The sequence below is a fragment of the Corvus cornix genome, chromosome 11 (genome assembly GCF_000738735.6).
Source record: "Corvus cornix cornix isolate S_Up_H32 chromosome 11, ASM73873v5, whole genome shotgun sequence".
Taxonomy (NCBI): Eukaryota; Metazoa; Chordata; class Aves; order Passeriformes; family Corvidae; genus Corvus; species Corvus cornix.
The window spans coordinates 13,812,687-13,840,456 of NC_046341.1; the positions used below are offsets into that span (position 1 = coordinate 13,812,687).

The 27,770-nt window shown below is 37.2% G+C and overlaps 1 protein-coding gene across 1 annotated transcript in view; it reads left to right on the forward strand.

Annotated features, from left to right (window-relative positions):
* Positions 1-27,770, forward strand: part of ITFG1 (integrin alpha FG-GAP repeat containing 1) — a 73,678-nt gene extending 45,908 nt beyond the window's left edge. The window contains exons 11-18 of the mRNA XM_039558225.1: positions 5,163-5,313; positions 5,564-5,672; positions 8,248-8,291; positions 10,159-10,237; positions 19,449-19,573; positions 20,444-20,526; positions 22,148-22,265; positions 25,674-27,770. Of these exons, the coding sequence (XP_039414159.1) occupies positions 5,163-5,313; positions 5,564-5,672; positions 8,248-8,291; positions 10,159-10,237; positions 19,449-19,573; positions 20,444-20,526; positions 22,148-22,265; positions 25,674-25,733 (769 nt within the window). The 3' untranslated portion in view covers positions 25,734-27,770. The remainder of the gene's footprint in view (positions 1-5,162; positions 5,314-5,563; positions 5,673-8,247; positions 8,292-10,158; positions 10,238-19,448; positions 19,574-20,443; positions 20,527-22,147; positions 22,266-25,673) is intronic.

Sequence of the window (27,770 nt, forward strand, 5' to 3'; positions counted from 1 at the left end):
TTACTGCAATGTAGTATCATGTAAAATCATTAAAGTGTTTGTAAATAGTTAGTCCAGTAGAAGCTCAGAAGTCACATATGTCTTGTTGCAATGAACTACTGTGATACACTTTTATTCTCCTTGCTTCTGAATTTGTTTGCTTATTCAATTGAGTGCATTCAAAACTATTTTTAAACTCGACATCAAAGTTGAGTGACACAGTAGGGCATAAGGACTGAAGGTACTGGCAGATGATGTGACAAGCTATTAAAAAAAGGAGGTTCAGAAAATTGAGGAATTCTGGCAAAAACAAAGTAAGTAACCTAAAAATGAAGAAATACATTGCATGTTAACATTGTATATATCCAGTATTTACAGTAAAGTAATGGAAACATGCTTTGTAGTTTGGGATGGGAACGAAAATCACTTTTTTTTGCACTCACTATGAAATGTCCCATTCAATATTAATTCATTGGTTCTGAGAGACTTAAGCAAATACTTCCTTTTAAAATGTGCAACTGGATCACTGATTGGAGAGAATTAAAACAGTGTGGGAATTAAATTAAAAGCTGTCCTTAAATTAGAGCAAATTAAAATGAAAACCTTATTTAATCGATTTTAAACACTTCTGGATCAAGCTGTTTATTTCTTTCTCTGAAGCCTTTCATGCTATATCTAGAGATCTAATTTCAGTGATTGATTACTGTGATTAAATGATAAAAGCATTTTTGTAAACTCTTGACCTCAATCTGTGCTATCATTTAGGAAGCCTGGTTTTTACTTGCTGCCTGTAACATAAAGAAATTAAAGCAGGCAGAAACAATTTTGTTCATCTGAAAGTATACCAATACATGAAAATGGAAGAAAAGGATTAAAATCAATTATATGCTTCCATCACAATTCAGGAAAGTACTTTCAGATCAAATCCTTACAAATCCCTACAAAAGACTGAAATAAAGATACCATAGTTGGGTATAAGGTTGATTGACTGTCCTGCCCAGTGGGCATGCCAGGAAAATGGTCAATAGCTTCAAGTATTGTCAGAACTGTTGTAAGACTCTGCTGTTTCATCTCCTGCTATTGATGCCTTTTCCTGGTCTTAAAATCAAGAATCAAACATGGTTAGAAGGGAAAAAGGGATTTTACCTCTGTATTTATTTTAAGGATCCTTAGGTGCACTACATCCAGGTGGAACGTGCCAAAATGTACACTGCAATGCACACTCCTGATAGATCAGGTGTAACATTATAGGTCTTACTATAGCTATGAAAAATTCCCCAATGAGAGGCTTGAGTGAGCCCCCCTCCCCAAGGAACCTTCCCCTGGATGGTTCTATCTTAGTTTACAAAATGTGTTCTGGAGAGGACCTTGGGGTCTGGGGCTTTCAGATCCCTAACTATGAAGCTTCTAAGATGTTTAGTCTCCTAGCTTGACAAATAAGTTTAAGAATGTAAGCTAAAAACCACTAAAGATAAAAAAGTTATAAAAAGGTATATAAAAGGGGTATAAAAGAAAAGGTAAAAATCATCATGGCATCACCATAACCCCTTGATTTCAAATTACAGTGTGTACTATTCCGACAGTGTGGAGCCATTCCTTACCAACAGCAAAAAAGGAATGTCATTTGTGGTTGCAGGTGTTGTGGGGGTTTGAACCTTTTGAGCCTTTATTAAGACTCAATGAATTCCAGCAGGTGAAGGTGCTAAATGCACTGTAGGTCCTCACATATTTGTCTGTTCAGTCTGAATTCTTTTAACTTTTGACTTGAGTTAGAAACCTGCACATTAGAATTCAAGTCCACAGGTTTTTCTTCAGGGTAGATACATACATGAATTCTGTATTAGAAATTGTGTGTGTATATAGAATAATAATAGGTGAAGGGATTTTATCAATAGTTAGTAATTGGTTCAGCTATACCTCCTATCTTACCTAAATGAATTCATTTTTTCACATGCTGATTTTAAATTGACTCTGGTGACATTGGAAGTGTAAGTACTGCATGTGAGTTTATAAACATCTATCTTTCTCCCATCTAATTAGATGAAACAAATTTTGTTTAACCGTTGTTTCCAATTAGATGCTAGTAATTGGCATCTTGCATTGCAAATATGTAATCTTAAGTCTTTCAAATCCATTTTTATTCAAAGGGAATGTTTTTCATGGTCAAGTTGGCAATACTTTTCTCTCTGACGCTGGTGATAGCAGTAAAGACTGAAACTTGGATATAAACATCTGGATATGGAAAGTTGAATAAAAAACTTTTAAGTACGATAGACTTCTAGAAAGTTTTCTAGGTGTTCATGCTCAGTTTGAAATTAATGTATATGTATTAATCCTTTATATGGAAGGACTTATTTGACCAAATTATCTCTTCCTAAATCATTATTAGTTGCCACTTGTCAAAAGGAAGGCTGGCTAGAGAACTTCTTTTAAAGGAAGGATTGATGAGCACCTTGTAATTGAGAAAATCTAAAAAAACCAGAGGCAAATTCAGTTATTCTGAATGTCTGGAGTAAGATATTGATAATTTAGATGTCCCTGGTATTACTGTAAATGAACTAGCCTAAAACTGACAGCATGAGAGATGTATGAAATTAGCAGTAAATAATTAATTCTAATTGCAAAGGAATGTGTTAAATTAAAACTGAGATAAGTCTTCAGTCTTTTTTGGTGTTAAGCCTTACTTATAGTTATTCAGCCTTATTAAATCTACCTTTCCTGCACAGATGACTTTGGTCAGAAGGTTCCAAATTGGCATATAACATACTTGGAATAAAGTTACGTAGGTAGTAAATGATTAAGCTGCAGCTGTATATTGGTGCATATAGCTCAATATTTGAAGTGCTGGAAATGGTATGTTAGGGGCAATAGGCTGGTTTTAGTTCAGAGTTCTTGTGCTCTGTCTCTTGTAGCATTGAAGCTGAATTGTTTGGTATTGACTGTTACATGTTTGTAGAGCACTTCAGCATTGATTTTTTACATTTTACCATTACCGAAATGTCTTCCTTTATAGGCTTTCAAGGACATTGCTTTGTCATTTTAAGGATGCGGATGATTATCTTTGTTACAGGGAGATTCTTTCTAATGGGAAATCTTCAAAATTTGGTTGAAAATAACAGGTCATAAGCTTGCACTTATTTATCTAGCAGAAATGAAACATGGAAGTAGATACTTGGATTCTAGAGCTGCTTTTGTATGACAGGCCTAAATCATGTAAGGATTCAACTGGCAGCTCACAGGCCAAATCCAGATGTCTCCCAGGAACTACCTGAGCAGCTGAGGAGGCAGAGAACAGCTCATTCTCTCCCGTCTGATGACAGTCAGGGCCTCGAACTCCCTGTTGCTGCAGCATGGCCTGCACAGCAACATTTCTTCCTCGCAGGCTGAGATGCAGCACATGGGACGGGGGATGCTACATCTATGAATTAATTAATTTCCTCTACAAGAGAGCTCTCCTACAGTGCACTTCTTGGGTTTTCAGCATCTGTTTAGGGTTTGAGTTTGCTTTTTTCTTCCTGCTGTTTGTCTTATGTTTCTCTTGTAGATACAGAAGAGTGAAGGAACGTGGCATTTCCATACTCAGTGGCACTTTGATTAATGTTTTCCTTTTTTCTCAGTTGCAAGGAAAGAAAATAAAAAAGGTTCCTGTAGTAAATAAACTTCTTTTGTCTATTCATTAACAAGGCTTCTAGTTTAGACTTGAGCAGTGTGCAGAGTGTAATGCAAACCTGACATTTGTCTTTTAAATAATTATCATCTAAGTAACTTCTGACAATTAAAAAAATCTGAACTGAAAGAATCTTTGTAAAAGTTTGTCCAAATTTTAAATAGCTATGTTGAGATGAGGAAAAAGAGAAATTGAAACAATCTGCTTAGCTCAGCTTGTCACCTTCTCTTGTAGTTGGCTGTTCTGGTATGATACTTAGGTAGTACATGAAATGAATGTGAGCACTTAAGAATTTCACGTTGTGATTATGAGTTCTCAGATACAGATAATGCAACACATTAAATATTGCAGATGACCTCATTTCCTTTTGGCCATATGTTAATTCAGTGGTTTCCCTAAGGAGAAGTGCCTTTGTGTGCCTGTGCATCCTGGATGCTGCTGAGACACAGAAAGCACCTCTCTGTCCCCACACAGCCGGCAGCGTGTTCAGGGTCACACTGAGGACGTGGTTCTGGCTGTTGCCCTGGGCTCTGACAGCTGAGCTGCCTTTACAGAACACTGCTCTGGCTCCTGGCTCTGCCCGCAGAAGGAGAGGAGGAAACTTTATCTGTTTCCATTGCCGAGGCAGTGAAGGATTCTAGCAGGCTCCCAGGATACCAACCTGCCTGAAGAGTTGGACTCAGGTTGGCAAAGTGTGAGGTTTTCCCATTCCAGAAGCATTGATACATTATCAGGGAGAGTGGGATCCTTGTGTCTCCTGTAGGAACTCAGAGTGCAATAAAGTGTCAGTCTCCCACTGACCCACAGGCACCTATTGGATACTCTCCAGAAGGGAGATTTTTCTACACTAGCTCTGGTATTCTGCATAGTTTCTATGTTTCTTGCTTAGTATTGCAGCCTGTCTTTGTGTTAGATGTCAGCAAGTGCCCAATTTGGTTTGTCTTGCCCTATTTTTACTGCACTACTAGGTTGAGGTTTGTGTTTTATATTTTGCTTGTAACAGTGGAAAACATACAAATAGAGATTTGATTTAATATTAAATATATGTAAAATATGCAGTGTGTAAGAAAAAGTATTAATGGAGCTGGGATGGGAAGAAGCTGTCATGAAATAATGGAAAAGCATGGACATGTTTTAAATAGTGTTTAAGCTGAAGGACTGTGAAGGGGATTAAGAAAAATGGCAGATAAATTCACTTGTACTTTTTTCAGAATAATGTAAGGATATGTTCAGTCCTTGACTGGATGGTTAATTAAGTTATTCCTGTTGATTTCAATCTATTTATTTAGTGTATTCATTGTTTTAAGTCAGTCATGACAATGATTGTAATTCTGTCTGTAATGTTCCTGTAAGTACTTACGGATTTTTCAAGCACCCAGTGGCTGCTATCTTTGTTTTTATTACATTAAACTCTAGAGCACTTAAACTATTTAATTACAATATTTTTAAAATATCTATAATTTAGACTTTATCTCGAGTAAGTTAGTTTATATATTTTTATATATATGTTTTACAGCAATCAACAAGCATTTTTACTAGAAAATGTCCCGTGCAACAACGTGAGCTGCAAGAGCGTGCGGCGCATGTTCAAGGTGTTCTGGGAGCTCTCGGATCTCAATCAGATCAAAGATGCCGTGGTAGCGACCTTCTTTGACATCTATGAGGATGTAAGTGCAGCTCCTCACCCCAGCAAACAGGGTCTGAGTGTGCCTGTGCCTGTGCCTGTGCCCTGCACAAACCTTGGCATCCCTGCTTAGCTGTGGATGGCCCTTTCTGTCCCAAATTGATTAGGATTATATTCATAATGTTTGGAAGATATTAAAATAAATAGTGAAAGTGTAAACTTTGCTGCACAGCATTTTTTTTCAAGAGTAAATAAGTATTCTAATGTAAACTTGGGATTTTTTTCCCCTCTAGGGAATCTTGGATATCATTGTGCTAAGCAAAGGCTACTCCAACAAGGACTTTGCTATCCATACATTGAAAAATAACTTCGAAGCAGATGCCTATTTTGTTAAAGTTATTGGTAAGTTATCAATACGTAATCAAAATGGGATGTTGAGAAGAATGTGAATATTTGAACCTTTGCATATGAAAACATTATGGTAAAGTTCTGTACCTCTGCCATATTGAGCCTGCTCTGCTGGAGTTGGTGCATGTGTCATGTGGGAATGATGCAGAATCGCCTTCAAAACAGGCTGGTTTAATTTCGGAACCTCTGGTGTAGTGTGATTTGCTTACACTGCATGGTTTGTTCTGAGGGTCACTTTGCACCCCTGTGGGAGTCAGTTCTGTGTTTCCAGCCCAAATCTTACCCTGAGAGCACAGAGTGGCCATAAACACGGCCAGGGTATGTGAATTAATGAGAGTTGGTTTAAAAGGCTTGAGTTAGATTAGGATGTTCATAATTAGGTTTTTAAACTGCGTGCCCTACTGTGCTCTTCAACTGCAAAGGTGTTGAGCTTTGAGCTCATTCCTTGTCTGTCTTCCTTGACTCTTCGCGAATGAGTGAAAAATGAGGCTGTATGGGAGCCTATGAAGACAAAGCTCAATAGCAACAACCAGAGGTTCACCTTCAAAAATTGTATTTGCCTTCACGTTACTTAAATGCATCCAATCCTCTGGAGCATACATTCTGCACACCATAAGAGAACAGAACTGCAGCTACTGCTGGGGGCTGATGCAATTATTACTTTGTCCACAGCTTGAGCTCTGTTCTCATCGTGATAGTGTTTAATAATTTATCATATTGATGGAAGCCTTCTTTTAAATAATACCATATATCTGTAGAGTAATTCACAAAAGGATGCAGAAGATCCTCTGGAAAAATCTTACACTTCACAAAGCCATATCAGAATAATAATTGTGTGATATTTGAATGGGGAAGGGAGTAATTTGCAACATGCTTTTTGATTCACTCTGTGTAAATCTATCTTAAAAACTGGGGCAAGCCTTTTTTTAGCACCCTTTTAGGGTGTGAGTATTTTTGCGTAGAAACCCCAGGAAATGGGAATTAATGAGTGTCTAAAAATATTTTTACTGTGATACAGGGGAAGGTATTTCTAACAAAATGTGCTTTGTGTGAGTTAATGTATCAATAAATGCATTGTGTTCACTTATTTGGCAAATGAGAGCAGCTTTGTTCATTATAACTGATGTCAAATGTACTTGGTCAGGTAATTTGTTCCAGGAGTGAAACTGAACAGCAAATTTCAGTGTGGCCTTTTGCATCAAAATGGGGAGAGTTGGTTTCATTTGCATACTCACCTATGTGTAACAGATAAAATAAGCTTGTAGCTTTAAAAGTCTGATTGTAGATACATATAGTCTTCAAATTCTACTTTGCCACATGTTCATCTTAACTGTCCGGATCTTGGGGGGATTTGGACTGTATAAAATATTAGCTCTTACTGTATTTAGAAATTTCAACATTTTTAAATCACAAGTGAAGAATGATAATTTAGGAATCTTGACAGTTGTTGATATTCACACACAAATTATTAGAAAAATTCCTTGGCTAGAGCAGTGCCATTTCTGACTCACATAGGGAATGATTCCTAATCAGACTGTGAACATCTTACATGCGCCTTTCGGTATTTCCCTAGTCCCAAACATTTTGTACCCTTAATTCTATGGACCCTCAAAGAAGATGGAAAATGCTTTTAAAAACTCCTGGTGGTTAGGATGACCTGCCCTTAAATCTGGTCCAAATCTTCCTTGTTTGTCTGCCACACTTGCTTTGGGATACTATAATTCATGGAGAAGTAATGTTTTTCCCTGGCTTGTGTACCTGGTATGTATTCTCTTCCCTGCCCATACCCATTACTGGCCTGCTGCTCAACCAAACTGTTGTCATTAGAAGCCCAGATTTTGCATCAGAATGGACCTTAGATTATTGTATGTGTGTGGGTTTTGTTGTTTTGTTCTAATACTCAGTGTGACAGGATGTCCTGGCTTACAGAACAGATGGCTTTCACTGTCCCTCGTGTAGGTTTTCAACAGAGATTTCTGAATATAACTGATTTTTCGAACTAGTAAGTTTTAAACAAGTAATTGGAACAACTGTCACGGGCTTTAGGTATTAATTAGCATTATATACATCTGCTTATAATACTTTTGAATTAATAGAGTAAGTGGGTAATGGGATTTTTGCTTGTTACAGCTTTTGTGAATTGCTTTAAATCAAGTTCCAAAATTTTGCCTTGTATAGAAGGAAAAGCCTTTATGTTTTTATCATTTAAAACAGTAAAGCTGAATCTCTGCCAGTGTTTTAAATGGTTATAAATTAAGACTAATGAATAAAATGTATAGATCACTATTTAAAAAATGTTTTAATTTGGAATTTTTCTAAGTGGCAAATCTGTCCTTTTGCAGATGGTTAACCAGTAAGGTGGGATAAAACAGTGACTGATGAATTTCTGCCAAGTGTGCTTCCAACAGATTAGGAAATGTATTAACATAAATCACAGAGAAGATACTTGTTTTCTTTGTGTTTTAATGGCTACCTGACACTATCACTAGACTTCACCAGATTTCAAAGGTGGTGCTTCTAAGATGGTTTGGGAACATAAACACAACAAGCTCACTTTTTGTTCTTGCAGTTCTCAGCGGCCTCTGTTCTAATGACTGTCCTCGGAAAATAACAGTAAGTGTAATAACTATGGCTTTGTTTAGTATTTAGCTTCAAATAAGCTGAAGTCTAATTATACCGAAAGCTTTCAGCATATTAAAAGAGTTACCAACTGGAAGAATGTGTAATCCAAATCATGACTGGCCAACTTCTGCTGCTGTGTGACCCATAACTTTGGGCAGCTGCTGCTTAGAGCTGGAATCAACTGAGTGATTGTGCAGGAGCTTTGTTACCTGGCACTGGGGGCCGGGATATACCAGAGACAAGAGGAACTTGGGTGCCCAAACTGTGAATTGTGCCACGTCTTGGTGGGCACTTAGAAAGTCCAGGCAAAACTGACAGTGGGGCAGATCCAGCCATGGAGCCACTTCTGGCTAAATTCCAGCAGTGGGCACAGCCAAGGAAGGAAGTGCACTGGGCTCTGATGGTTCTGCAGACAGGTCCATACACATGTGCTGTTTTCTGTTTAGATTACTTTATTTATCTCCAGAGATCCTGCAACTCACCCACCAAACTTCCAATTAGCAAATTGTTTAGCAATGTTCACAGTGAAAGTTGGCCTGAGAGAGGAACTTAGAGGAATCAGTGGCAGCAGTAGCACTTCAGCTCTGCAAAAATTTCACATTTAATTTTGACTTGAAAATAGAAAAACTGCTTCAAATGGGGCTAACCTTCGCTTCAAGACTATTTTGAAGACATGGGGTTTAATTTCTGTTATAAAATAATGAGGTTTGGTAGCATCATTAACTTTATTACAAAAATGGAGGGTTTAAAAAGCAAATCTTCACAGCAGATGTTGGTGAACATTTCATTATTGAGATCACTGAAACACTATTGCCTCCATTGTAATAGGAGTTCTCTGTCAGAAAGTAACATAAGGTACATTATGCCAGAGGACAGCTATGTGGTAGGAAAAAAAAAAATCTAAATTTCACCTTATTCCCTCATCTTTCATGGATCTGCATTAGCATCACCTTTGTGGTCTCCTTACTTTTCATTCTAATCAGTTATTGTTTTCAGGCTTTGATCTCATCTGTCATCATTATCACTTACTCTTGTGGTTTAAACTTACTATTTTTTGAGGCATGGTGTGAAACATGTCATCATCTCTTTTAGTGTTCTTCTGTAACTTACTTGAAAGCTCTCTGCTGGATTTGATGCCTTAATATCATCTTGAATTCAGTGCTAGGAAAAAAAAAAACAACAAAAAATTTCTTTAAAATCTATTCTTGTAGTTGTGTCTCATCCTCTCCCTTCCCCACCCCTTCCTACTTAGGTGCATTTGTTATGGTTCATCACTCAGTAATGCGCAACTTCCTTGGATGTTTGGTTTTATTATTTTTCCTCATGACCGTATATTGATGTTTATGTACATTTCCTTCCTCAAGAAAATCTGCTTAAATTAGATACCAATACTCAACACATAACTGTTCACTTTCATGAATTAAATGAAACACCACTAAATAATGATAAAAAAGATGGAACTTGTGTAGTATTTTTCAATTCAGAAATACCATCAAGATAGTGCATTTTCTCGGTATGAATGAGTTCTGCTTTTTCAGAACATGCAGTCATTTCTTTGAATTTTTAGGGGTTTTTTATTTTAGCTGTAGCTTCCAAGGAAACCTTTTGCCAGATGACTGAATAGTATTGCTTTCTTCATGGGAAACTAAACATTACTTAGCCAACTGATTACCCTGGTTTTGAAAACTGATTTCCACATAATGCTATGACCAAAACAGTTGCAAGATTCTGAAGTTAAAATATAAAAAATAAATTATTAATGTAAAAACATTTTTCTTCAGTTTACTGTTTAATTACTATAGCTTTTTCTGTTCCTAAAATTTTGCCTTCCTTTTTCTTTGGTTTTTATCCCTTGCAGCCCTTTGGAGTTAATCAGCCTGGTCCTTACATCATGTACACCACTGTAGATGCAAATGGGTACCTGAAAAATGGGTCAGGTAAGAGAAACTCCCTGTGAGAATACCCAAGGCAGTCTGTCTGTGTATGTGCTTCTCAGCAACCTGAAGAGTTGGAAAGGTGACAGAGGGAAATGGGAATGGTTTCAATGGTGCCTTCAGTTTACAGTGCCAAACCCCCTGCCGTTCTCTTCCTTCTTTACAGATTGCATTTTTATTACAAACATTGCAATTGCATTATTTTTTCATTTGTCCTGTGCCAGTTGGGTTTGAACAGTTGGCTGTATCTGAAAAATTGTTGGGTAAAATATCATCAGTTTGTGAAATAGCATAAGCTTCTAATTTCTTCCTAAGCAATTATGTTTTAAGAGACTGCAGTGGTCTTGAAATACCTGTATACAATCCTAGTAGCCAAATGACAAAGGATCAGGGTAACACTACACGCAGGATGTATTTGTCTGGAGTTGTTCACTACAACTGGTGGCTAACAAAATCAAATTCTGAGTAGCCTGAGGAAGCTGGAGAGGAAATGCCTGTGTCCTTTCAGGTAATACAGGAGCTATAGGTTCTCAATCGTTAGGTAACAGGGTCAAAATCAAGGGGAAGGAGTGCTTGGTGCAACTTGTATTGTAACTAAAGATTTAATGGCCTGAGATGGCACAGATGCCACAGTTTGCAGGAGTCCAAAAACAAAGCAGCCAAAGAGAGAATAATCCATTAGGCCATGGTACAAGCAGTGCCTGATGTTAGAATATCCTGGGGTTTATGCTGCCTTCCTAGGTGTGTACTAGTGGCTCCTAGAAAAAGCAGGAGACTGTACAAAGTGGTTTATTAGTCTCATTTATGACTGTTAATCTTAGGACTTATAATAGACTCACTTCTTGCTTAGGCAAAAAATCCGAAACTCAAAAGCTGAACATAATCAGAGTATGAAGGTCCGTAAGTGCAGTCATCTGCATCTGTCACTCCAGTCTCAGATTTAAAAGAAAAACGTTCCAGTAGTTCACTGGGAAGACAGTATTCTGTATAACACTAACTTACATAAAAGCAGTAATTTAGGGGGGAAAATGCCAACATGTTAAGGTCCTGGGTCAGTCTGAATCACTAGCAATGCTCTCTCACCATGAATAGTGTACTCAGGACTTAATTTCATCTGAAAAAAATTAAAGAGAAAGAAGATGTCCTGAAATACAAACCAGATAGCTGCAAAAACATTATCTCGATACCCTAGCACTTCTGTACTTGTACATGCTTAAATAAAGATATTTTTCTTCCTCTGTGTCATGGAACAATGCTCACATCTTACAACTGTGTGGAATAAAACAAGCTTAAAATTTGGACCTATTTCATGTATCATTTTCCTTTTTTTTCCTCTCTCTTCCAAGAACAAAAGCAAACGCATTTTTCTTAAACATTTTTTTTAGGGTTTGCTGAGGTTGGTTGGTTGTGGCTTTGTTTGTTTGTTTGTTTGTTTGGGTTTGGGGGGGCAGTTCTTCTAGAAATGCAGTGTTTTTACAACTTACTCTAAGAAACTGTTATCAAATGTGATTTAATACTGCTATATTCCCTTCACAGCTACCATATTTACCATAATAAAAACCTAACAGAGTCCAGGCATGATGAATTTCCCTTTCTGTTCTGACATTATGAAATAACAGTAATGAATTCCAAGTGCATTTATGACCCCAGCAGTGTTGCAACATGGAATTTTCTAATGCTGTCTTTGATCAGTTTCTCAACACTAAGTTAATAGATTTTTTTGAGTCTGTATAATTCCTGCAAGAACTTTTCAAAGTCATGTTTTCTGAGGGTATTACATTAAGTTTGTAGCTAGATCTTCTTATCTTGCAAGTGTTACGTGTAAGATTCAGTAAATGTTCTAACTAGAATTACTGGCCTACAGATTGTTGTCTTGAAAAACAGCCCATTACATCACAATCCTCTTCTATTTGACTATCAAGAAATCATCAAGCCATACTTCTTATGTACTGGTAGGGAATACCAAACCCACATGGTATTTTTGGGCCATGTATAAACCTACAAAACATCTTTTCCACATTAAGTTTTTATTTATTTAGCATCAATATGCTATTTTAAAACAAATTTTCATCAACTTATTTGCCTTCCTTATATAATATTATGGGACAATCCATACTTGAAGCTTTTCATTATCTGAAAGGTGTAATGAGCTAATCAAAATTTTAAAAGAATTAATCCCTTTCCCAAGAGGTAACCTGAGTAAAAACATAGTTCTTTTTCTGATGAAAACAAAATTCACCATCCCCTTTTCGTGTCCCCCTCCAAAGCCAGCTGCTATTATTTGTTGCCTTTATGGCTGCTCTCAGTGGGGGAACAGTTGTTGGCTGGACCACTGCAACCAGTCACGTGAAGTTATCCCTCCAGCCCTGGGCTTAAGTAAATCACTAAGTACTCAAAGCCATGGCCCTCACTCTGCTTCTGATCTCCTAAATTCTGCAGGACTTTAGTTGTGAGTTATGGCATCTTTCATGTAGGCAATATTTGTGCAAATAGTAAAATAAAAAGGCCCATATGGCTGTCCTTATCTAATTCATTTAAAGGTTCTTTGATCTGCCAAGCCTTAATTACAGGAAATTTGCATAATTATGAGGGTTTTCTTAAAAACATTGTTAGAATTGTTCTGTCTCCTATTAACATTCCAGTATGTTGTTAAAAGATAGCAGAATAACAATTAGCATGTATTCTGTGCTCTTTTTTTCACATCGTTCAATTCACTTGTAATCTTACAAGAAATACTGTTAAATTAGCTACAAGGAGTAGCAACTGCCAACATGGGCATTAGAATGGAGAAGTTCTGGGCCTTACATCTGCAGTTAATATCTCCTCAGACCTTCTCTTCCTGAGCGGAAAATCAACTGCAACAGCTTCTTCAAATATTTAAGGCATTTCATGCTTGAGATCAGACCAGGTCCAGTGTAAATCTGGGAGAAGTACACAAACTCAAATTTAAGTCATGCTTTCTGATCCATGTCCTGCAAACTGCCTTCTCCCTTTTCTTTTGGAGTTGTTATTTTTAGGGAGTTCCCACAGTTAAGTATGAGTGTCAGCCAGGATTTTCAGCTCTACATAGACATTTCCAGGCTTTTATTGGGAGAATACCTTCTGTGTTTCAGCCTGTGCTATGCACATCTGAATTGTCTCTTCTGAAGTAAAAATATGCTGATAGAGTTTGAAATAAATAGGCTCATACTTGCAGCTTGTGTCTACCAAACATATGCATTCTGTGGGCCAGGAACAAGGGGCAGTAAATATTTCAGGTTTCTTCAAAGCTCCATATCCATAGGAAGATGACAAGAGTAGCTTCCCTGAATGGCTCATATGGATCAAGTCATAATTTGTTTAAGCATCTGTGTGAGTGAAGCTGTGTAGACTGATGGCCTTTGCAGTTCTCGTTACAGAGCCCTTTCATTTTGCTGGTTTTGCTTTGTTTTGTTTTAAACCTTCCATGGCAGAATGACCTTTCACATGCTGTGAATTAGTGCCCTTCTGGTTTTTTGAAATCTGCTTACTCTTCCCTGTTGTTGCATTGAGTTCTCCTGCTGTTTAACTAAATTGAATTGTGAGGTGAACACAAATGTCTAGCAGCTATTATAGTCGTGAATTTAAACATAAACATTGCAATATGTACCCAAAAAAAAGCAAAAGAAGCTTATGTTCAATGGCCATTTGACACTGCAAGGTTCATTGTGTAGAATTCCACTATACAGAAAGAAGTGTATTCATGGAACAAGCTGGAATAATTTAATAATTGAATAGCTGGATTCTATTAAGAGGGATTTTCTGGTTGCTATAGGTGGGAATTGCCTGCTAGTATGTTTTTCTGTATAACTCTCTTTTGTTTAAAAATCTTACTTTAACTTGTAATATTGCTTGCAATATTACCAAACCTTGGATATTTGGGCATTACAAATGACACAGCTTCTGCCTATCAGCAATATGATAATTTCATTGTTTGAGGGGTTTTAAAGAGTTACCAATTTAACTTCTATAATTTTATGGTGTAAAGGTATTTTTCATAAAAATACATATTCTCATATAAATGCATCAGGTTTGGAGTTTGGGCTTGCAGAAGTATCCCAAGTGTTTTCAGCACAGCAATCATCGATGTCCCAAGTCCCAAGAGCGCACTTTGAACTGCCTTTCCCATGTTACTGCTGGTACGCCAGAACCAGGTATTGCAGAAAAGGTTGCAAGGTGAAGCTGTGTACTGCATTAATCTGGAATTTCCTATTAGGTGGACTAAGGAAAAGAGGCAGCCAGCTGGGGAAAGCAGGGAGACACCCCCAGCCCTTAGAACACTCAAGTTACCATTGCATATTTTAAGCAGAAAAAGAATTCTTTGACCACTACGTTTTTTTCCAACCAGTGACCTCCAAAGGCAGTAATAAAGGAACTGGAGTAAAGCTTTCAACTAAAGCCAAGCAAATCAATTTCTCCAACTTTCTATGAAGGTTCCAAGTTTGAAGTTGTTGCATTTTTGTTAGTTTGGGTTCTTTTCCTGAAAGCTTCTTCATAAATTCTTAGGCATAGTCCGTGGGTTTTTCATTACTATCAGTTAAATTTTCCCTTTCTCTTGCAGTAAGTGGTTCTGGCATATTTTCAAATAAAATAAGGAGCTGCCAGTTTCAAAAATTGGGGAAATACTCAGTGCAGTTTAGTCCAATACTGGTAATGGCTGCAGAGTGGACATCACTGCAGTGTCTCAGCTGTGCAGGGAAGTGACACACGGTCACTGTGAGATTGTACCAAAATCTTGAACTGCCTTTGTCTTGTTCCAGCTCTTGCCTGTGTGTTGTTCCCAGGTATGCAGCAATCGATGCAACTTCTGCATGGCAGGCTTTGGACTAATTTTTACTTTTTCTAGGATGCATATGTTTGTTTAATCTATATTAAAAAAAGTCATTGATATGCTGACCTCAGTATTCAAGTAGGTGATGGTACTTACATGCAAGTCTGAGACTAAAGGATACACTTTGGAATCCTAAATAGTATTACTGAATTTTGAATTGCTCAGAATGGCTTTTAATTGACTAATTAAATGCAAATAATATTTTGTTAAGAAAAGCATAATAAAAAAACTTACAAGGAATGCTTCAGAAAACCACGAGTTGAAATCAGATTTTCCATTAATATTTCAGTTCTGTGTGATCTCACATGTTCTGCTCTATTATTTCACAAAATAAGTTTATTTAACCTGATTGACCACTATCAGTATTGTGCATCTATTTCTGTAGGCTCAATGAGGCTGTTCCTAAATCCAATATTACATGTTGTCAGTGCTGTTTAAACAAGAGAAAGCATTGCTTTTACATGTAAATGCAACCACCTTCCCCATAAAGTTAAACTCTTCAGCCTGAAATAAGCTGTTGAGGACATTTCAGTTCAGCTCAGGGTAGAACAGGCTACCCTTGGGTTTTCAGCAAGTTTATATCAGGATAATGGAAACAGAAGGAAAATTACTTAATTCAGGTATAAAAGAACAAGTACTGGATGTGTCAGAGACAACACATGGCTCTGGTTTTCAGACAACACTTTAGAAAGGTTAATGATACAAATTGCTTCCAATTTTATATGCCAGACTTCAGAGGTAAGGAGATTGATTCCAAAAGGTCCAGAATGGATTCTGAATATCAAACTCTGCAAAATCTTCTGAGGTTAGCTGCCCAACATCATTAGCTTTTTCTTACAAATTTGATATCTGACAGGCTGGAACCATGGAAAAGCATGTCCTAAAATGTTGAGGATTTTACTCTGCCCAAGGTGTTTTGAAGCAATAAACTTAATGACTTACGATCTAAAACGAGAATATGAACACCACCACTGGTACCAATACCATAGCCCATGATATCTGTGTGCTTCTAAATAGCATTTTTGAAATGAGAAGCTTAAGGCAAAAGACAATAGTATTGAATAGTCTTAAAAGCAGCATTAAAAAGAAACCATGTGTAGCATGGTCAGGAGAAGGTTTTTTAATTCTTGTTTATAGTAACAGTTCTACTGAGGAAGTAAAACAAACTGTGAAGCAACAGCCACTTCTTCCATCTTGCCTACACTGACTTCAAAAAACCTAAAGAACAATTTTAATGTAAGAAATAAATTCCACTTTCCCCCTGGAAGATGCAAAACTATTTTCAAGTTTTCTTAGAACAAGTAGAAAGCTGTTATGAGTAGTTTCACAAGAGGGCAAATTGCTATGGTTGCTATTGAAATTAAATTTGAATTATTTTCTTAAGTAAATTACTTACTGGTGACTGGGAACTTCAGATAATGTCAATAAACTGTTGACAGTACTCTCTGTAATTTCTCTTTTTATTTTTCATCTTGGTCCGGGGCTTTTATGTTTCTCAGGTGAGCAGTTGTCATTCTTAATTATTTGGTTGCAATTCTAAATGGAACTTTTCAGTAAGCATCAAACAGAATTTATGATAGATACAGGGTGAGGAAAGCAAGAGTCTCAAAGTTCTCGTGTGCTTAGTCAGCTTGAGTGTAAACTGGAACCTTCTACATGCTATCATCCTGCTTAGCTAACACGTCCCCATTTTAAAGGCAAATAAAAAAATAAGTATGTGCACACTTTCTGCCTGCTGTGTAGAAGAAAACATTCCTTTCTGACCTTTGCAAATGATCTGTTTACATCCTGAAGGTAAGATTTCATTATCCTTATCTTAGTAGGCACAAGAACCAGCATTAGTAGCCATGAAATTATGCAGTGCTTTAAGAATTCTAGCTGCATTATGTGACTCTCTAACCTCTTTAAGGCTGACTGCACACAGTATATGACATTTTCTTTTATTCCCTTTAATTTAGTTGACATTCATTTCATTTGTAAGATGAAAGAAAAAAGCAATATCTTAGTTGCAGTCTTCTCATGATCCTAAATATTTCACTCAAAAGTAATTCTAAAAGCTTTTTGATGTTACAACAGTACCTTGTTCTTTTGGGGAAAGTCCTTCAGCATTCAGCATTAGTGAAACAATTTCTAAAAGAAAATATTTTTTATGTTGCAGCATGATCAAGTAACACATCTGGTTTGTTTCTATAATGAAGTTAAATTAAATAAACCCACCTTTGCCAGCTACTTGTATATTGGTAACTGGAGGTTGCAGATAGTACGTAATTTGAGAATTACTCCCATTTTAGATTTGAATGTTGACACCTAGAGATTGAGCAGTTTAGCCAAGATCATGTTAGGGAAGTCAGTGGCAAGGCAGGAACCGATTCAGGACTCAAATCCTATGCTGTCCTATTCTGTGTTATCTCAAGTTACTGGAAAAATCCCTGTTGTTAAAGAGAAAAGCTGCTCAGTCAGTGCTTTGTGCCACATCATCTGTAATCCAGAAATTTACCTAACAATGTGGACAGTACACCTTCTTCTCACAATAGAGACCTGAAAGTACAAACCCAACTTAAATATTTCCTCATTTGCTTGCTCATTACATGGTTCTGGGTGGGGAAAAAGTAAATCTAAAATGTGTATAATCTTTAGGAAGACTGTTACTGTTTCTTTTTACTAATAGCATTTTAGCTTAATAAAAAGGTAACTGCATCGAGCTGATTTTTCAGATCTCAGTTGACATTTATCTTGCTTTTTAAAATAAATTATTATAATTCTAAACCCACAATAATACAGAATATTTACCTCCTGATTAAACAGGCCTGTTTCAAAACATCCCTGACAGCATATGGCAAGTGGCTTCCTCAAAAGCTGGTAGGGGCAGGGAGGATCACAAAAAACAGAACCATGAAGTAATCATTGTAATGAGCAGGGGTTCAGAATTACCAGCCTGCAATACAGGGAGTAGTTTGTCTCCAGAGGAGCATACAAGAGCTGAAGAGCTGCTTCTGGAAGTGGGTGTCGTGTCTTTGTCCCTTGGTGAAGTGCTGCTGTATTGTCACCAATGCTTGCACTTTCTGGCCATCTCCAGGACCCAGGAATGGGAGGTTGGGTTTGGTTTTTCTTGAAAGGGTATTTGGCTTTGCCAAAGAAGTGGTGGTGGTCAGTTAGGAGTTTTTCCTGCCCCTGTGTTCACCACAGCTGTGCAGGATGTGGTGTCACCAGTCTGGCCCACAGCTGGTAGGCTGAGGTAAAGTGCTGCCTCCTGAATTGAGCCTTGGATGGGAGTGTGGAGAGGTAAAAAGGGTTGTCTGTAAATTCATTACAAAACCTGGATTCCTGTTCTTTAATTCACATTCTGTTGCATTTTGGTGTTTAACTTATAATTTCCAGTTTCAGGCATAATGTATTAGGGGTCAAAGCAGAGAGAAATCTGAAGCTCTAAAAATACTGACTAAACCACATCCTCGTGAAAAGCTGTTTCTGTTGGTCACAGAAACCCACTTGTGGTTGTCAAGTGTCCCTTGAACTCATTCCTGTTAATCTGGTGAAGGCTGCATTCACTGCGGTGCTTCTTGAGGTGCTGATACCATTCCTGCTGAGGAACCTGCTCACTTGCTAAGTGGCTTCTAGAGAACAAAGAACCCACACAGAATCTGAATCTGTTGGCCAGAAATTAAAAGATTACAAGATTTTTTTATATAAATGGAATACTGGATACTTTGGAAGTGGCATGCCAGTGAAGTTGTTGATAACTGCAGCACTTGTCTGTTTCCTCACTGCCTTTTCAGGAAACCAAGAGTCTTATTTTCCACCGACAGTTTCTCCTTTAATTATTATTATTAACTTGCAATCACTGCAATCCTGTTTTCATTAAATTAATTTATTCTTTGAAAATTTGTTCATGAGAATTTACTTAGCTAATTTGGTGACACAGTAATTACTGATTAACATTGACAAGAATTAAAGTGAACCTTCACATGTTGAGTCTGATCTTGTAAATCAGTGGGGCAAGAGACTTGACACTAATCATATAAAAATAAATGCAGATAGTTGATTTCTTCTCAACCTGTAACGAATAATGGAGATTCGGTTTAACACAGGAATGATGCTCAAAAGAATTATCTACCTAGAAATGTAAAGCATTTAAGCTCTTCTCCAGGTGAGTGCTCACAGGTAGTTTGGAAATGTGGGATTGAGCCTTTAAGAATTACATACTCATGCAATTGGTTAAAATTTTTTAAACATTTTTGTTACTGAGGAATGTGTATTTGTGTAACAAGTTGGTAGTTTGGAGATTGATTCATTCATTCATTCATTCATTGAGGGTTTTTTCCCCCTAAAATACCTACTTGTGCTTCCTTTCTGCTTTCCTTCCAGCTGGCCAGCTCAGCCAGTCAGCACATTACGCTCTCCAGCTGCCCTACAACGTGCTGGGCTTGGGCCGCAGCGCCAATTTCCTCGACCACTTGTACGTTGGCATTCCTCGTCCCTTAGGAGAAAAGGTTGGTTGACATTTAAGATTGTCAAGCTAATATTTATGGTGCTACCTTTCCTTAGAGACTTTGGATGGGAATACTGCTGGGACACTTCTTTTTTCATTTTCTGAAGTAAGAATATCAAAGAAGTAAGTTTGCATACAGAAAGGTTTGTCCAAAAGAACCAGTTTGCCCAGTTTTTTGGGGAGTGTATAAGCTCTGAAGCCAAAATAAAACCAAAAGAAGACTGAAACTGTCTGTAAATGTTAGCACAGGTATGTAGTGCTTGTTTGTAGGGCAAATCGGTATTAGGTCTGAGGGTTCAGTTATTCTGCGCTGCAGTAGCTGTAGGGCTTTCCCGGGGTCGCTCTGGCCAGGCTGGGACTCACTTAATCCCTTCTGCCTTGGTGATAAAACCATGGTCAGTGTCATGGGAGGGGGAGATTACTGTGATTCTCTAATCTTCGCGTGAAACATAAAAGTGGGGTCCTCACCATTTTCAGTCTTTAAAGATCTGATGGTACCACTTTGAAAAGTGAGGTACTCAAATTGGCCAAATTCTGATTTAGGTAATTGCTTTGCCTGCCTCCTTTGTAGAATCAGTTCTTTTCTTCTTTCCCTGTTATGTTGTTGCTTTGTACTTTTAAAGCAGATGCTGTGTTTCATGTCAGCAATAGTTATTCTGCTTTTTAATTTTGGGGGGTGGGTTTTAAAGCATTTTGGAGCTTTCAGAATAACAGGTTTATAAAAAGATAAGGGATTAATCACTTATATTTAAAATTTTAAAAAAACCTTACAACTCTTTATTTCTCCTTTTGTACGTTTCAACAAAGAATTTCTTTGCTTTTAGGTATGTTGGTTTGTTAAGAATTGACACAGCCTTTGTTTTTCTTTCAGTCCATAAGAAAACAAGAATGGACAGCTATCATACCAAACTCCCAGCTTATAGTCATTCCCTATCCTCACAATGTTCCTCGAAGGTAATGTGATCATTTGCATTTGCACTTCCCAAAATTACATTAATACACAGTTTACATTAGGCATTACGTGTAGGTTTAGAAATAGTTATTTGTATAGAAAGTTACTGAAGAACAAGGGCAGGGGGTCAGTTCTGAGCTGAAGCTGAGAATGCTGCTGAGGTATTTACACAGCCTCTCAGATGGTGCCCGTAAACAATCAAAACCTATTACCAGCTCAGACAAACAATCAAAAAGTATTACCAGCTCCACTCCTGTAAATAATAACATACTTGCTAGATTTAACAACATCCTCAGTGACAAATTACAAGCATGGTAATGGTTGAATTAAGCATTTTTGTTTCACCAAACATGCAATTTCAGTCTGGTTCCATAGAAAAGCTTTGCTTCAGCCCTTCTGAATGCAGTAGCTGTTGCTACAGGAATGAATGTTTTCCTTTAAGGGAAGGTGAATGGGTTGGTTGCACGAGAGCTTGAACACAGAATCCGCTTTGCAATTAAAATGTTTCTCCCAGAAAGAGAGCACGTTTCTCTTTTTGCATTTAGAGAAAACATTAGTCAAATATTCCAGCTGCGTTTTGCCGCTTGATCTACCAGTGAGGTCAGTTGCATTTATCATGCAGAAATGATTCTGACATCAGTTCAGCAGTTAATTTTACTATAGAACGAATAACAGTGGAGAAGTGATGTGCTGCTTGAGTTGCTAATTAACAACCACAGAAATAACATCTGCCAGATGAAAATTAACAGTCTTACAGTAAGTTACAGTCTTGAGGTATTTAAAGGTATGTGCTATGCAAAACAATTTCTGTTATTGTATCTTTAAACTATTTTTACTTTCGTATAAAGTGGGTTTGTGGACCTTGTAGAATAACAGAGGATGGAATCCCCAGAAGAAATCAGATTTCATAATAAAAGTTTTTGGTTTTGTTTTTTTTTTTTAATATAGGTAAGTGTTTTCCTGAGAGGCCTCAACACAGAACCTGCTGCTGACAGCTTTCCCATGATAGGAAACCTGTAGTACGAAAAGGGGATTCCTTGGGCCTCAGAACCCCACATGATTTGAGGGATGTTTTCCAGGAGCCCTAAAGTGCTTAATTTTGTTGATCTTCAGCTATAATCAACTGGTTTTGTTGTCTAGAACTGCAGTTGTCCCTGTAAACTTCAGACAAAGAGAACTGGACCCATGAGCCTGTCCAAGAGGAGCTTCTTATGTGGAGCAAAAATCTTTCAGGCTTACTTCCTCCTGCTGCTCCATGGCCCCAGGCCCCAGGCATTCCTGTGAAAGGTTTCCTTATGCATTTTACTTCGGCCTAGGCAAGGCAGAAAATAAATGTCCTAATGAGAAAAAACTCATTCCCTGAGGATATCCATAGCATTCATGAAAAGTTAAACAGAGATTGTACTTAGACATGGTATTACTCAAAAATAGTTATATTAAGCCATATATTTCCAAGTAAACATCATTAAGCTTCAGTCTCTTAAGTAGAGCTGCTTGTTTCTGTAGACCGAGTTGTCACCTGTCTTACCCTAACAGGTTCTTTTCATCTTTGTAAGTTAAATCTGTTTTCTGCTTCTTAATGAAGGGTATTAATGTTTCCTTGGATTTTCTTCTTTTGTGTAGCTGGAGTGCCAAGCTGTATTTGACCCCAAGTAACATTGTACTGCTAACAGCTATAGCCTTAATTGGTGTCTGCGTTTTCATCCTGGCAATAATTGGCATATTACACTGGCAAGAAAAGGTAAGCTAATTTACTAGAATATTTTCTGTGTATTTTCTATACTATTTAGCACTCCCTAATATTTTAAAGACCTGTACATTGGTTTGGGTTTTTTTTACTATTTTTCTACAGTATAATAATTTCTGACACAGACTGAATTAAGTCCCAAAAGGTGTTATTATTAATTAAATATTTACTACACGTTTAAAAATTGGCATTATTTTTATTTAAGCTCTAAGACACTTAAGCTTGTCCATGTTGCTCTTCATTTCCTTTTTCCATTAAGCTGTTATTTTCAACTTAAATGAGACATCTTTGTTTCATATCTAAGCTTTCCATTTTGCAGCTTTAAGGAGAACTGTTTTGGGAAATGGAACATAAACTCATTTACTTACCTTGAGTTCCACTGGCAATCTAAAAATAAGGAGAAAGTCTTTTTTGTGTATCTCTCTCTACTGGTTGCACTGAAATTAGCATTCAGGAATGTATAGGGAGTCAATCGTGCATATTGCCTGCTTTGCTCTGTGGGTCTGAATTATACTTGCAGGGTATAGAAATCCATTGATTTGAAGAAGCATTTTGAAAGGGGCCTTTCATGTCACAAAAGAAATACATTCCCACTTTTCTTAACTATGCTCAGTTCACAATCATACCCAACTGGCAGAGTTGCCAATAAATGTTACTACATACCCAAACCATAATCTTAGCTGTCAGATAAAATTACTGCACATTCTGGCATGGTAGCACTGTTTGTTATTTTGTGCTCGTGGAAATAAAATGACCTTGTTAAACATTCAGATAAGCTTTGTGCATGCTTCATATTTAAATGTTATTTGTCTGTCAATCTTCACCCTTCAAAATGTTAAATACAGTCTCCAACTAATAATAAAGCTGGGAATAAGACACACAAAGGAAAGAAATACAAAGTTTATGATGGCTGTCGTTAGCATGTTCTGCTGTACCAAGAAAGCACTGCTTACTGGTAGCTCAGGGCTGGGCACTGCCTGGGTTTAATTCTCTCTCCAACATATCTTTAGCAAACAAGAGTAGCAGTAAAGGTACTTGGACTTTGAGTTGGGGAAGGATTAACTATGCCTAATTCTGTCTGGAGAAATGGAGATTTAATGGCAACGTTCTGAACAGTTTTTATACAGCAATTCAAGCATTGTAGTGTAAGGAAGGACTCAGCCCAGAGTGAGTGCTTTTAGAGCTGTTTTAAGCCCCAGGTGTGTGAATTAAGTGGTGTTGGTTATATTGTAATTTCATTTCCAACTCTGCAGCACAAAGTAGGCACAAATATATGGACAAATTATGTGTATTTTCAGACCACTGTATAAACATGCATTAATTCCTATACTTTTCTGATGGATTTTTACCTTCCCAATTTTTAGAAGTGGTTGAGATACTGAACCAGTAAGAATGTTCACCAAGGCTGTATTGTGCGTCACTGACATGTGTAAAGTTAAACTCCAAAGTTCCTTGTTTCTAAGCTTGTTCTAGTTTACTGTCTCTCAGCAATTCTCTCATAAAAATACTGTCCAGGCTAAATGCCACTTTCCCTTGCAGTTCTCTGGAGTACGTGTAACAAAGAAAGGAAGGGGAAATGAACTGGCACTTAAAATATTTTTCTTTCCCCCAGAGGATGAATGTGTCTGTAAGATGCAGTGTTTTATTCAGCAGTTTAAATAAACCCTGTACTCTGACCTCTGCAGATAAGTAGTAACAGGAGCCCTTTGTCCACAGTAGTTCTTATACACTCATCTGCCAGTTAAGTATTGAAGTATTGAAATAACTGTAGGATTTAGGGGTAGGTGTTGGTCTGTCCTGCCTTAGAAATTTTGAATGCATTGAAGAAAAAAAAGCTTTGAAATCTCAGTTACTAGATTTTAGTTTTGATACATCAAATGAAAGAGAAAGTGAAGAATTGACACCATTCTCCGTCTTACAACAAATAACATCTTGCTACATTTGCTACAGCCATCATTAGTCCTTATTCTCATTCTTGATAACTTGCTTTGGGGTCATGAGGCTGGTTTTGGAAACACTGCACAGTGATGGAATACTGCTAGAGAGGGTTAGCTGGATCCAGCAGAGTATCAGTTACTGTCAAATTTGAAGCAGTAATTTTTTCAGGAAGCATACAAGAAATGGAGTGGAAATTGTTTTCTAAGTGAGACGATGAAATTTTGCGGAATGTGACAAGCATTTCGGTGTAGGAAAGAGTGTGCCACTCCCCCCTTCCCACCCCTTTTTTGACATCCAGAATACTACTGACACTGATAAAGTCCCTGCCAAAAAAGCCAGGCTGATATATCTTAAACCTCACTGACAGCTCTGCTGCTGCTACAAAATGCAGTAAAATCCATATTTAATCCAATGGAGTTGCTATCACACATAAACATTGTGTAATGAGGAAATCTTTGGCCTTGAGCCAAAGCAGATGACGAGCTCTCATGGCAGAAGACGGGCACCGATTTCTGCCACAATTGTGTATTTTTATCAACTGAGACACAAATGTGAATGCCCACACAGCACCTACTGGAGAGGCTTCTCTTCATTTTACTCCTTAAAAAAACAAAAAAGAAAGAAAGAAGTTGGGTCTGTGCAAGCTAAAAAGCATTTCAGTCTGCTTTGCCAAATTCTCTCATGCTGGGATTTACACATACTGTCTGTCATGACAAAAGCACTGTTTTCTAAAGAAGTTTGCACTGTGTGTTCAAGAATCCTTGAAGAAATGCTTCCATCCTCTGTTAAGTCCTTTAGCACACAAGAGGAGACATGTGGGAGAGGACATGTTTTTACACATGACATGGATTATAGGTACAATTTAAATATGCTTCTTTTTTCCCAGCACCACCCAATTTACTCTATCAGCAGGTCAATGTGTGTTCTGCATAAATAAGCAGGGAAATGCATCCTACTTCACATTTTCATAATACAAACAAAAAACACAGAACATTTGTCACATACTTGGTGCTGTTAATTGTTGGTTGAACTGCCATCTTGCTCTAAAGTTGTATTTAACAGAATGTTTGTTAAATGAGGTTCTTTGTACCTGTAACATAAATTACATTTACAGTTAGTCCAAAGTACTTTCATCTTATATCTATAATGCAGACAAAAAGCGTACCAGGAAACAGTCTTCAGATTTGAATTATTCCTTCTGAAAAGCATTATTAGAAATAACAGAAAATAATGGGTCATAAATACTAAAAAAGTGAGCATTAACAGCAGAAGCTAATTTTGCGTAGATTATTGCTATTTCAAGCTGATATCATTTAAAAGTTAATTGTTGGGGCTTTTACTAAGCTTTTTAGCCTTTTGTCAAATGGCTTGAAAAAAATCAACCATTCTCTGACACTTGATGGCTCATTTCTGTAAAGTATTGCTCTAGATTCCACAAAGTGTTTTTTTATTATTATTTTTCAGAAAGCAGATGACAGAGAGAAGCGACAGGAGGCTCATCGGTTCCATTTTGATGCTATGTGACATGCCTTAATATTTATGAAGGAGCTGCTACTCATTTGCTTAATTGAAAGACTAAATTCTGATTTTTTAAATTATTACCATGAAAGTACTGTTGGTGTGTTATTTGTAAATGTTGCATTATCTGGTATTTATTTGGAAAGTATTAAAATTAGACCTGAATGTCTCACAAGGCCTTTCAGTTAAGAGACTGTATATAATAGAATTTGGCCTTTATTTAACAGAACTGTAAATTTATTTTTCTTAGTAAAGGGATCAAGTTGCATGTATCATTGTTTATGTACCAATTCTTTAGTAATATTTGATAGAAAGAAAGCTGTGTAAATTAAGTGTAGCATTTCAGCGAGCAGAATACCTTGTACCACTTGAATTGGTCTTGTCCTTTATTCATTCCTGCAAAACAACCTGGTTTCTGAAAATTAAACTTGTGCAATTTCTCAGATGACTTAATCGTTAATTATTTTGATCGTATTAAATGGTGCTTAACCTAAAGTATTCTGTATTTTTCTTTGTTTAAATCTATATGTGCAATAGTTAAAGAACTTAGGAAGTAGGGAACCAAAAGCAACCTGCAGTGTAATGCTAGTTCAGTCATCCTGGGATAAATGCAGTATTTATGTGTGCTAGTTCTAGGGAGAAGACAACGCATTAAAAAATTAAAATCATAAAAATGTATCAGCATTACATAAACTGCTTTTATAATTAAACTATAACCACATTTATTTTAGAAAGGAACAAAGTCATTATGAAAGTAACTATTTTTTTAACATAAGAAAGGTATGGGATTTTTTATTTCGTTTTGTTTTTCAAGATGTTAAAAGAAACATTTTTGAGTAGAGATTGAGAATTGACACCCTAAAATGTATTGCTAGGTGATGAGATACACAAAGATTAAATTAAGAGTGTAATAGGACACTCAGAATAATCAATGCACATTTTCTATGTACACTGCTATGCCCAAATTTCATAAGGCTGTAATAATGACAGAAGACGAGTCGCTCAACTTCAAGTATTTTAAGTGGTGATGAAGTTACAGTTGCTCAGTGTACTTGGGATCCTGGAAGAATCTCTGAGAATAATCATGCTTTTATTTTACATGAGTTTACATGATTAATTTTGCATTTACATCAGTTACTTTGCATTTCTTACACCATTTGATAAACTAGAACATCCTTTCTCAACAAACTGAAAGTGTTGGTGTTCAAGGCACTCACGTGTGCTGTGGTTCCCTGCTCACGTCTGGCACTTGCCTGGAATGCTCCCTGTGCCTGGCAGTGCAGCCCCAGACAAGAGGGAGCAGGTCCAAAGCTGGGCTAGTGGTGCCCACCCTGAGTACCAGTCAGACCCTGGGTTACCATGGCAATGCTGAACACTGACCCATTCATACAGCAGCACCAAGCCAAAAGGCAGAGCAGCAGTGTCCTGAGCTCTGAAGTTTCACTGGGTATTTCCAATATGCACTGATCAGATGCCAGCAGAGGAGACTCTCATATCACATTACTGTTATTATTCAGGACAGAGCATTTCCTTAATGCACACCTTCAATTTTTCTCATGAAAAGGTAAGTTGTTTTTTTCATAGGTAAATACTTAATGCTTTTGGACTTTTTAAACCACATTGATAGAATTGGTTCCCACCAGCAAAAGAAAGAACAATTTCATGATTAGGAGGATGCACAGTTCAGTACATTTTCCTGTCATTTTCAGATGGTTGGAGAATAATGCTAAATGCATAATGCACTGTGGCAGCAAAGTTGTCTGTAGCCCTCTATCACAATATAATACACATAGATTAGCTTCCTTATGTTTTTTGAAAAAGCAATTAGGAATAAAATAACCTCATGCTGACATTTAAGCTGTTGTACGAAACAATGAACTTGGTATCTTTTGCTCTGAGGTATTTTGCATGCTCAGTAATGCATCATTGCATCGCTATATACAATATAATAAAGTTTACCCCAGGTTCTAAGTACTTGTAGCATGGCTCACACAGTCTATGCATACTGTTTCGAATTAAGGCATTAAATATTGTAAAACCTGA